The 12949-nt window shown below is 33.2% G+C and overlaps 1 protein-coding gene across 8 annotated transcripts in view; it reads left to right on the forward strand.

Moving 5' to 3' along the window:
* GPATCH8 (G-patch domain containing 8) overlaps positions 1-12949 on the forward strand; it is a 108736-nt gene that overhangs the window by 51594 nt on the left and 44193 nt on the right. For 3 of the 8 annotated variants that reach the window (XM_074261095.1, XM_074261092.1, XM_074261097.1), the window contains 2 exons: positions 3568-3640; positions 4343-4396. The exons of 1 other annotated variant lie outside the window; for it this stretch is intronic. Coding sequence is in view for 1 of the 7 variants with exons in the window: in XM_074261099.1 (XP_074117200.1) it covers positions 3568-3640 (73 nt within the window). In the remaining 6 variants the exon portion in view is untranslated. Of the gene's footprint in view, positions 1-1501; positions 1520-3567; positions 3641-4342; positions 4397-12949 lie in introns of all 8 variants that reach the window. 4 more of the 8 variants (XM_074261096.1, XM_074261093.1, XM_074261094.1 and 1 more) reach the window with 3 other exon arrangements.

Genomic DNA, 12949 nt, shown 5'->3' on the forward strand with positions numbered 1-12949 from the left:
AGATTTCTTTGCAGATAGAGTCCATTCAGAATGTAAGATTCCTGTGAGTAGAAATTGTTTCCTTTTTTTTTTTTTTTTTTTTTTTTTTTCCCCTTTGTATTCCCAACCCCTAGATTCAGTACCTAGTGTACTTGGTGATTGATCCCTCAAATGTACTTAGAAGCAGCTCAATACTGCTCTTTACTAATCACAACCTGTTTTGCACAATATTTGTGTCAGACTTTCATATTATTACCTGAATTTATATTTATTTTCATATTATTACCTGAATTTATGGAAGTTTCTGATAAAAGATTTTTCCCTATAACGAGATAGAAATCATTTCCCATGGAGTTCTTTCTAGGTTGCCCATGGGGATGATAAAAAACTTCCATGTTTAATTCAGCCATCATCTCTTAAGCTTTTTTGTGTTCAAGAATTGTACTAGCTTCCACAATACAAATACAGAAATGAAACAATCACTTTCATCAAGAAGCTTATATTAAAACATTCTTGGGAAATATCTGGGAAAAGATAATAACATAACCTTCATGGTGGGTAGATTAATAATAAAATTTTTTGTAGGAGCAGAAGCCAGGTAGAGGGTATTATTTACCCTGTCATAAACATAATGACTTAAGTGAATACTTGAGAGAGATGATCAAGACCATTACATGTTAAAATAATTTATTTGGCTCCATTATTTTACCTATCCAAAGCCTGCTGGGTCTGAAAGCACTAACAATACATGGTTGCTTCTCTCTTTCTGGGGTAAAAAAGAGCTATGTTGAATACTGACTCTCTTGTCAGCTCATTTCTAACCCTGGTCTTCCCCAGCAAGAACAGGTAATAATTCTGGGTGAAAGGATTCTGGGGTGAAAAGGATTAAGATAAATTGTTCTTCCTTATTTGGCCTAGTCATGTATATATAAGAAAATTAACACTAGGAAAATGCAAGGAGAGAAATAACCTATTCTGCCATCATTTCCATTGCCTTCATGCATTCAGAAGGAAATGCTAAATATTGGTATATGTTGACATTTTCACTGTAGCAGTTTCATTGTCTTTTCAGACCTGGAAAAATAGGCTTTAAGTAAGTAGAATACTTTTTTTTTTTCATATCCCAAAATTTCTTTCATTTGAAATTTTACTTTAGAAATCAAATGCTATTACTGTTATGATAACAGAAATCCTTATAGCCAAAATTTTTAAAGAGGTCAAAGCCATCCTCTTGAGTGGTTTGCAAAAGTGGTGCTAATGTGTATAACCTTCCTAAAATTTTCTTCTCCCTACTCTTCTCCCTGTAACATTTGTTATTCCCTTCACTGTGTCAGTCACAACATGCTGCTCTTGAATCTCTCAGCTGGTCTTGACTCGTGAATTTACTTTATGCTTTCACTCTTCTTTAATAAATACATTACTTGCAAGCAGTGAATTGAAAACAAGACAAAAAAAAAAAAAAAGACCATTAGTGATTGGACAGTTTCTTACTTTGTGTTACATTTAACTGTTCTTTTGACAGCCCAGTTTTTAAAGCCAGGTTCGTATGGAAATGCTTTCACTCCACTTGCACTGCTTTTGGAAATAGCATACTGCTTCATCTGTCTGTTTATTTTAGTGCATTCATAATACAATACAGTCAGCATAATGTCTCATCTCCACTTAGCAAAAGATTGTCATTTTCTCTTTTTAAAAAACCAGCAATTTTTGTCAGCTTAATTCCCTAAATCCCTGTCTAGTATTGTAACAAGTTTGTTAGAAGATTTAGCAGCCTCTGAATCTAGTTATCTAAGCCAAAGGTCATCTGTAATATGCAAGTACATTAGAATGCTGAAGTTTTACAATAAAGTTGTAAAACTAGGATTGCATAAGGTAAGTTTTGTCTATTAAAAATGGAAAAATGTTTTATTGGGGCTTAACCTAGGGAAACTAGTATTTCTTTTCCTACTGCTTTCCTATTGAGGCTTTAAACATTTAACTTTACTTAGAACAATTTGTTGTAGCTAGGTGCTGAGCCTCTTGATAGTCTTAATTATTGATCAGAACTGAATTACTCCATCATTCTTAAGGACTGATAATATAGAAGATTTATGAATTTTAGAGCCCAAATGAATTATGATCTGTTAACTTTCTAAGTTTCTTCAAAAAATAAATTTTAGCCTTTTACCTTTTAAGGACTATCATCATTTTATAGGCTTGAAAATATCTTTTCTTTCATTCTGGGAATTTGCTTTGTCTTGGTATTTATGTATACCCGTAAATTTTTTTTTTTTTTTTTTTTAAAGCAAGATCTCAGCAGATTATTTTTTTCTCACCTATTTTTGATAAAGAACAGCAGAGGTAGTATTTCTGGCCTCTGTGCTGTCAAAGTGTATAATAAGACCACTACACAGAAGGTCAGAAGCCAGGTGGTTTTAAGATATTTAGTTCAAAGATCTGTGGAAGTAAGATTTGAAAATTATAGAATTTATTTTTAGATTTCTATCACTAAGTAATATAACAAATTGTAACTTAATTCATTACATGGTTGGAAGCCAGCTGTTTATGTGGACAGCTCTTTAAAAACTGATAGGATTATTTTTTAATTACAGTGATGCTTATTATAGCATTGGCATGATAATAAATAATAGGTGACTTGACAAGTTACCAAGTGAAAGGCTGCCATGTCTTCTTAAGTACCTTCCTGACTCTTCACCCTCGTCCAATAGCTGACATTTAATTGTTGTTTCCAATGCCTTTTTAACTCATTTTATATTGGAAAAACTATTTCTCCTTTGCTCCTTAGGAAGATGAGACATTATGTTTGTTGTTTTTTCCCCCTACATGCACTAATGGTTCCTTACTGTAACTTATTGCTAGGCCTGTTTCATTCTAACATCTTAGCATTTTTGTTAGATTACATGTTGAAATGCATCACCCAGTCTGTGCTTGAACTCATTTTATTTAATTTTTTTTGTTTAATCAATTTACTTTCTTGTTTTACTAACCTCACTGTTTTTTCAGTTTAATATTGGCTGCATGCTAGTTTATATATTTAAATTTTATATATATATATATATATAAAACCCAATCAAGTCTAGCCTGGATTTTGCTCTGATTGTGTTTTTGTTTCTAGTGGTGGGGCAGTCTTGCACTTACAACTTACTTCGTATCATGAAAGCCTGACACACAAACAAAATGACTAAACACAATGTAGATTTTCTTTTTACAAAATCTTAAAAGTGGTGCTGTCTAGGTGATGGATATGATTGTATAAGTAGCTTGATTTTATGCTTTTTAATGTCATTTTTTTACTGATAAACTTTTATTTTCTCCCATTTTTTTTTTCCTTTGAAAGTGTTTTGCACAAAAGTTGCCCAGCACACCATCAGAAAGTACCCTTACCCATATGTTCTTCCCCTGGAAAAATACTAGCCAGCAGTTTTTTGACATTTATTTCCCTTTTATTGGGCTATTTGCCCTGTTAGTAATTTTTTGCATGCTTATATGTAGAGTTATCTTTTGCTCATCACGTGTTTAAATGTTGGTAGGAGGGGAAGAATATATTATTGGAATATTTTTGGTTTGTCTTTCTGTTCTGTCTGTCAGGATAATATTGGACACCGCTTACTCCAGAAACATGGGTGGAAGCTGGGCCAGGGATTGGGGAAATCTCTTCAGGGTAAGTTTTTTAAATTTAAAAAAAAGCGAGAGAAGGAAAAAATGTTCCTAATGCAGTCTGCTGAATTTTTTTTGTTGTTGTTGTCTTTGAAAGATGTTTGGTTTATTTTATTTCTGCTTTTTCTCTAGAGTAGATTATTTTTATTTTTATTGATGTATTTTAAAAACACATTTGCAAATAATTTGCAAGTGTAAGCTGCTACTTCATTAAAATCTACAGGTCAAACATATTGTGTGTGATTTACTTTGTTTATTTGAGAAGTCGGGTGGTGGGAATAAATAAGCTATTATTTTTCTGCCTGTTAATGATAATCAGTTGTCCAGGCTGCCAAATTACAAGGGGATTCATCCAACAGACATAGTCTAACTTTTGTCTCTTGGAAAGGGAGCCTCAAAATACCTTAGCACGATCCATGATTGTTCTAAATGTTTTGTGCTTCTATCAAAAAATCATTGATTGAGAACAAAAGAACCCATTTGAAGTGCTAAGTAGTTACAGAGGATTTTTTAGGGTGGAAGGAGGCCATTTCTCAACTGATTCTCCAGGCTATTGATAACAAATGTGGTAGGCATGTGGTTTAGAGCTTTCATTATACCATTTATTTTCTTCTAACCATACTGATCATAGGGTAAGGACAAAGTGTTTTGTTTCAGATGTACTTGCTAGTTAGTTGGAAATCAACCAACTCCTTTCACTTTTCAGCTATTTCAGCTTTGGGGGCCACATTTGTTCCTTGCAGATGTCAACATTAACTTGGTAAGGACTGGGAACACTGACTGAACTTCTGTATCTAATAATTGTCCCTCTTACTCCTTAGCAAGGGATTTTGGCTCTTTGAACTTTAGAAATGAATTTTCACAATTTGGATGGGGTTCTGATGATTCAAGAGTGTGTATAGAGAACATTTCATTTCAGCATTTGAAGCCTTCCCTTTATTTTATTTGCACATATTATCTAGAAATGTTGTTCAGCAATAAATGACTAATATACTAAGCAATAACATGTTGCTAGTGGGAATTTAGTTGGAAATGCAGATATATGTTAATTTGGTATATTTCTTTATAAAATTTGTTCAGTACTCCAGTTATGCTACTGGCCAGTTGAATGAGCCTGACTATGAAATTGAAATTAGTTTTTTCCCCATAGTATTTTAGCTTGAAATAGAGGGGATGCTTGGCCATAAATTCCACTTTTAATAGCTCTAATCCCCTGAGTGGGGGGAAAAGGATTTGCCTTTGGTCAAACACAGATATTCATAGAACTTATGGTCTAGTTCATCAAGCATTTTTTTGAGCTCAGCATTATCTGAGTACCATATAGTGATATAAAATCATTGAGATTTCTGCCCTCTAAGAACTTTACTATTCTTTAGGAAGATGAAAACTAATCTAGGGAATATCATATGATCACACATTTAAGTGGCAAATTGTGTATAATTTAATATTTAAGAGTAAATGCAATAGGAGTTCAAAGGAAAAGGGAAAGAGGGAACTTTGTGATGTTAAGAATGTCTTCTTCCTTCTTTGTAGGGGAAGTCAACTGGATATGTAGTAATTGGAGAAAGGTGCACAGCTCAGTGTAATCTACCTCTATTCTTAAACCCCCCCCAAAAAAAAAAAAAAAAAAAAAAAAAACAATCCAGCAATTTTATGGAGCATATGCTATTCAGAATTAGTCACTATCATTTTTAATATCAATAATTGCTTGTTGAATTAAATGTAAAACAAGACTGTTATTACTGGGATAGTGGGTAAGATTTTCAGTATTTTAGGGACTAACAAAGTGGTTGTATGTCAAATTTTTATTATACCCATAGGATGGAGGGCTCACACTTGCCGTCATATTTGTCTAGATGAGCTTTTATCATTGTTAATAAAGTAACTGTTTAAAAAATTATGATCTTAGAGAGGTGCTTGAAACACCAAGAGATGAAGTGACTTGCTCAGGAATTAATGTATATACCATATACATAACTTAAACCCCTCTTCCTTACAATAAGACTGTCCCTCCATCTATCTCTTACCACTGCTCTTAAACCTTATATTGGGTACCTATGAAGTTTTTAAAATGAGAATAAATCTTATAGTGTATTTCTAAAGAATGGGGAAGCAAATAGTTGATTCCATGGATTTAGGTAATTACCTATTATTTGTGCTTTTAAGAACTTTTTATGGCTTAGCTTACCTCATAGTTTCTTGTAGTACATACAATTTTGAGTTCCTATTGATATATTAACAGCTAACTAGTTGGAAATTCTTCAGTAGCTTTGCAGTTTCAAGATCCTATATGAAAGAATCACCTATGAAAATTAAAATCATTTTCCCTCATTTTAAAGAAGTTTATTGGTATAAAGTCACCTAAAACAGATGATTTTACTTAAAATAGAGAAAACTTAAGTAAGGTATAGTTTAGGATAGAAATTCTTAATTAAAAAAAAAAGTTTGGATAACTTTTAGTATGATTGGTTTCCTTTGTAATCTCATGTGTTGTATTTTATGCATTTAAAAATATTCTGAAACAGGATCCATAGGCTTCACCTTACTCCCAAAAGCATCTGTAACCAAAAAATAATTAAAATTCTTGGTCTAGGAAAACAGCATAAAACTTCTTTGACCTTGGAACGAGGGAAAGAAACCACTTCCAGAAAATCAACTATGTTTACAATAAGAAGAATAAATTGAAGGTTAGGATTGAAAAGACAGCATGAACTATATAAATTATTAAATCTCAAAAAAAATTCTTGTGTAATTAAAATATGTCTAGACTCATCCTTTGTTCTCAGTCTTGGAAGTCAAGTAACATATTGTGTTCAGAGCATTTCATTTTAGCACTATAGAAGAGGTCAAATTGGTTTTGGTAAAGAAGTTCAAATAACTTATTGCAAAAGTCAGCAGAACTGGAACTTTTGTATTGTATTGTAAGAAATTTTTTTTCCCCACCAATTATTTTTATTTTTCCAAATAAATGCAAAGATAGTTTTCAATATTTACCTTTGCAAAACTTTGTGTTCAAAATTTTTCTCCCTCTCCAAGACAGCAAACCATCCAAGCCAATCCAGGTTAAACATGTACAATTCTTTTAAACATAGTCCATAGTCATCATGTTGTGCAAGAAAATCAGATCAAAAAGGGGGGAAATAAAACAAACAAGTAGACAACAACAAAAAAAAAGGTCAGAATATTATAGAGCTTCCTTATTGACTTTTATGTGACTTATGTTTCTACTTTCTAACTCCTTTAAGCAGAAAATTTCACTCTGTCCTTTGCAAAAAGAAATTACAACACTTTTTGATGTGATAGGTAGCGATAAACTTGTGCAGATTCTTCAAGGAACATTTTCACTATATAGTTATTAAACACTTTTATGCTGGAATTACAAGTTATGTAACTTATAAGTCTATGAATTTAGCAGTAGGAAATTTTTTCCCCCCAGTTTACTCATTTGGATATCAGTCCAGTATTCTGTATTGGCTTTGCCCCTTATAGCATTGATAAAGCTTCATTAATAGCAAATTTTGGTATTTTGGATATGCCAGTCAGATTGGTGCCACATTATGGCCAGGTTATTCTTATAGCAGCCATGTTCAAATCAGCAAACATTTATTAAACTTCTGTGTTAAGTGCTGAGGATACCAAAAAAAAAAAGCTTCCTTCTACCTCTGAACTCTTTCCAAAACAAGCAAACAAATAAAAAAAAACTCCCACAAACTCTCGTTCTTATTGTCAATGTTCTCTGACTCTAGTAGGGGAGATAACATGCAAGCCAATATGTACAAATAAGATAGAGACAGGATAAATGGAGATAATATTAGTAGAAAGGCACTGTTAAGGTGAAATTGAGAAAGACAAATATAAAGTCCTCTGAGAGGTCAAACTGCCCTAGGAAGATGTGGAACAATCCATAATCAATCCAAGTTCATTCCACCTGATCTGATACACTATCAGGTCTCATTTTTGAGGAGGACTTCAGCATCAATAAAGAAGATAGTAAGTGTAGATAGGAAAACTAGCCTCGGGCCTAGAGAAGACTGTGAACAGGGTTCATGGAAGTAAAGCCTCCAGCCCTTGAAGAAATGTTAACACTTCATGCTGCTTATATTAATATCCATGTTCTCTGCTTTGTTTTTTTTTAAATATTTATCTTACTAATACCTTTTGTTTTTATATCTCATTTACTTATCCTACTAGATTGAACCTTCCTTTGTGACAAAGAAAAGGCAAAAATATTCCATAGAAAAATCATGTCTGTCTTCTCAGCCTTATGAGAAGGTTTGGTCTTTTAGATTTTTCTTTTAAGTTCGAGTTTGACTTCATTTTAGTGATTTTTTTTTTCCATTTCTGTTGCTATATTAATTATTCCCTTCATTCTGCTTATATCATTCTGTTAATCAGATCATACAGAGCTTATGTTTTTCTCACTTCTCTTTTTTTTAAAGGACCCGACCTAGGAATTCATTAATGAAGGGAACTTCCTTTACTACCAGTCAATATTGTCATCAGTTTTGCAACTTAATCCCAGGATGATTTAATCCCTGAGACAGTGAATTTAGTGACAAGTTCACATAGTCAGTATGTGTTGGAGGCAGGATGTGAATGCAAGTCTTCATGGTTCTGAATTTGATCCTTTCTCTATTACATGACGCTGCCCTTTCTTACTTCACAATATTTTATTACATTCATGTATTATAAATTTTTAAAAACTATTCTTAAGCTGACAGGAAACCACTTTGTTTCTAGTTCTTTGTTAACCCACAAATATTGTTAAAAAATAGATATATGTTATATTTTTGTTCCTGTCTTTGACTAGTTGGGGTGTGGGTCTGTATACCCAGGAGTGGGTTAGAGGTTAAGGGCATTGTCTTTACTAAGAGAATACTATGTGACAGGTCACTATGCTTAAAAATAAAAAACTGTATTTCTAACCTAAGGGAGCTTATAGTCTAATTAGAGAAAAGTGATAAAAGTTTACATTCTATTTTCACCAATTCTTTAATTAGATAACCCAGAGCAAGATTCCAGTAGGAATCCTTATCTACAAAGATCCCTTCCCACCCCACTTTTGGGGACACACTCATTCCTTTTTTTTTTTTTCTTTTCTTTTTTTTTTTTTGCTGAGGCAATTGGGGTTAAGTGACTTTCCCAGGGTCACACGGCTAGGAAACAAGAAACATTAAATGTCTGAAGTCAAATTTGAACTCAGGTCCTTCTGACTTCAGAGCTGGTGCTCTATCCATTGTGCTACCTAGCTGCTCTTCATTCCTTCTTAATATTGTTACCTCCCACCTTATTTTCTGTTCCCCTTTGCTTAGTAAGACCCTTTATTTACTAGCTACCATTAATCATCTGACCTCTACACTGGTGTGAGTGGGAATGACAAGGTCCTGGCTTGTACAGGTAGGCCTCTGTTAAACGGTTAAACTCCTGGGTTTCACCCACATATAAAAGTAGACCAGACTGCTGCCACAGAAGTTAGTAAAGATATTTTTTGCTGTATATAAGATTTTTTTATGTAAATAAAGTGGGCTTAAGGTTCAGTGCAACATAGTTTCCTTTCTAAAAGAGGCAAATCTCATTGTTTACAACAAAGATGCCATGCTGCTGGTTTAGTAGAATGTTAGAAAGATGGTGTGCGTGTGGCCTCCCAACTCCCAAAACAGAATTTTAAAATATAAATTGAGCTGAGAAAGCCTGCAGGTATACTCGCTACCAGCTTTTCAAGTAGCCATTTAGGAACTTTATACAAATTTGTCAGAGACAAATAATTCTTTTGCAGAACAGTTTATTAGTATGGAAATTACTGCTAAATTCTGGTGTGCCTTTGACTTTCTTTCTTAAATTTAATGAGTACAGTTATTCTTTTCATATTGCCAGCATTCCTGCGATCAGGAAAATCTGTGTAAAAGTCTTTGGTCCTCCAGAGAAGTCTGAATTATAATATTAAGAGATAAAAATGGCAATAATATTCATATATTTTATGAATTTCTAAATTTTTCTGTGTTGACTACTGGCTGTATGTTTTGTCTGTAGTTTTGCAAAATTCCCATGCCAACCCATGACAGCAAAACTTTGATGAGGAAAGTCATGATTTAGAAGAAAAACTGTATAAACAAAAGTAATGAAACTAAATCAGAAAGAAAGCCAGTCATAGTTTGATAATCAGCCAAACCTCAAGAAGTTCAGAATGCTTTGTGCTTGGCCATCTCAATACTAATGTTAGAGTGAGAAAAGCTTGTGAAGCTTGTGCTAAGATCAAAAAAGTGAAAAGAGAAAGAATATTTCATTTAAAAGAAAACCCCAAAGGCAATTTAGTAACTCATCTGTGGCACGAGAAGCGAATAACAAAGTACCTAAAGTAAAATGGCTTTTAAAATTTATGATTGATATGTTTTGCCTTTTTTGTTACTTTCCTTTTCAAATATCTCTTCCTTCTCTCAGAAAGAGACAATAAACACTTCAGAAAGTTACCAATAGTTCATGTATCAAGTCTGATAGTATATTCTATGTTCCACTTCTCTAAATATGGGAGGGAATATCTTCCCATAGTAAGGTAAGAGTGAGTATTGGTCGTTTTATAGTCAAACAATGAAAGCACTCAAATGGAGATCAGAAGAAGATATTGCAAAGACTCTCTCAGGGTCCCTCTTAAGAACTTTGGAATTGATTATCTGACATAGAAGACACTAACATAGGACTTACCTGGCATTATGTGCTCACATCAGAGAAAGTCCTGTACTGTATGAGCAAAGCAGAATCACAATAGCTCAAGAGAATTATGACATGTACAAATTTGGAGATATCTCCACTCCAAATATTCATATGGACTATTCTCTACCTACGGTAAAGCCTTCCAAGCTTGTATTGGTCTGATCAACCACAGTTGGAAACATTGTACCTTGATCCCAACTTAGTGTTGTCAATTTTGGTCCTCTTCAAGAATGAAGGAAAATTGCCACCGATTAACAATTTTTGTTGTAGTTTTTTTTCCCCAATTTACACTGCAGACATTGTGTATATTATTTTCCTCTCTGATACTTTGCATCATCAGTTCCTGTAAATCTTCCCATGTTAACTTATATTCATATTCATTATTTCTTATGATGAAGTTACATTCTATTATATTCATGTACCACAACTTATTTAGCCATCACCAAGACTTTCTCTTTAAAATATTATAAAAAGTGTCTTTGTATATATTTTTGGTGTATATATTGAACCTTTCTCTTTTTTACCTTCTTAGGATATATACGTAGCAGTAGATCTTTGGGTTAAAGGGATTGGACATTTTAGTTGCTTTCATAACATTCCAGGTTGATTTCCCAAATCTATTTAGTGTCCTAGTCTCTTTATTTTCAAAAGTAGAGACATCAAATTAGACAGGCAAATTAGAACATTGGCAAGATATAGACTCTTAGAGAAGAACTACCTATAATAATTGGGAAGTAGTTTTGTACAATGGAACTAGATAATGTGCAAGATCAAAATCAATAATCTAAGAATCAGAAGCAAAAATTTAATGCCTACTGTGTGCACTGGAAGGAACTTAAGACAAAATGTCTTCACTCAGATTTTACATTCTGGCTAGAGAAATAAAACATGCCTTTCTACCCATGAAAAAAGTAACTCATTATCAAACTGTGCATACCCTTTGATCCAGCAGCATTACTACTGGGCTTATATCCCACAGAGATTTTAAAGAAGGGAAAGGACATGTATGCGCAAGAATATTTGTGGCAGCCCTCTTTGTAGTGGCCAGAAACTAGAAACTGAGTAGGTACCCATCAATTGAAGAATGGCTGAATAAATTGTGGTATATGAATATTGTGGAATATTATTATTCTGTAAGAAATGACCAACAGTATGATTTCAGAAAGGCCTGGAGAGACCTACATGAACTGATGTTGAGTGAAATGAGCAGGATCAGGAGATCATTATATACTTCAACAACAATACTGTATGATGATCAATTCTGATGGATGAGGCCCTCTCCAACAATGAGATGAACCAAATCAGTTCCAATAAAGCAGTAATGAACTGAACCAGCTACACCCAGGGAAAGAACTCTGGGAGTTGACTGAATCTCTACATAGAATTCACAATCACTATATTTTTGTCTGCCTACATTTTTGATTTCCTTCACAGGCTAATTATACACTGTTTCAAAATCCTGTTCTTTTTGTACAGCAAAATAACTGTTTGGACATGTATACATATATTGTATTTAATTTATACTTTAACAGATTTAACATGTATTGGTCTACCTGTCATCTGGGGGAGGGGATGGAGGGAAGGAGGGGAAAAGTTGAAACAAAAGGTTTTGCAATTATCAATGTTGGAAAATTACCTATGCAGAAAATTTTTGTAAAAATTAATTAATTTTAAAAATAAACAAAAAAATAAAATTTATTTTATAAAAAAAGAAAAGAAAGAAGTAATTCATAACATAAAACTGTTAGGATTACTAGGTGAATTCTCACCTTGTCACTGTCCAGACAACCTGAGTTCTCACCTAGTAATCACCTAGTAATATAAAAATATAATATAAAATACAAGTATTTCCAGAAAAGACAGTGATAAAAGAAAGCTTCACAGAAAAGGTGAAATTTTAGCTATCTTGAAGGACAAGTAGAGAGCATGGGAAAGGGCATTCCATTTTAAGGAACACTGAACAGTAAATAAATTTAACTGACTGGACCAGATTAAGAGATAAAGTTGGGCTATATTATAGAGGACTGTGAGTAACAAACTTTAAACTTTATACTGTAGGCAGTTTTTTGTGAGTGGCTTTTTTTTTTTTTTTTTTTTTTTTTTTAGGGCATTATCATTATCTCTTGTTTTTGTCCCCTTCTCTTCTTAACAACCATCCCAGTTCTGATTGATGTTACTACTTGCCTAAGACTATTATAACAACCTTCTACTTTGTCACCCTTCTTCTAGCCTCTTCTCTCTCTAATCCACCTTTCCCATAGATGCCAAAATAATCTTTCTAAGACTTATAGGAGCTGGTACAAAATAAATTGAGCAGAATCAGGGGAACATTGTATTCCATAACAACAATATTATAATGATAATCAAAGATTTAGCTACTGGTCAACACAAATGATCACCACAGTCCCAAAGGATTCATGATAAAAAATTCTGTATCTCTAGAGAGACAACTGATGAACCCTGAGTATATATTGGAACTTATTGCTCTTAGGATAACATAAAAATTCCTCTGCTTGGCATTTAAAGCTTTTTACCTTCTAGTTCCACTTAACTAATCACACTTTTTAAATATTATTCCCCTCCATGTTCTCAGTTATTTCAGACA

This window comes from Sminthopsis crassicaudata, chromosome 4, assembly GCF_048593235.1.
Source record: "Sminthopsis crassicaudata isolate SCR6 chromosome 4, ASM4859323v1, whole genome shotgun sequence".
In the NCBI taxonomy this organism is placed as follows: domain Eukaryota; kingdom Metazoa; phylum Chordata; class Mammalia; order Dasyuromorphia; family Dasyuridae; genus Sminthopsis; species Sminthopsis crassicaudata.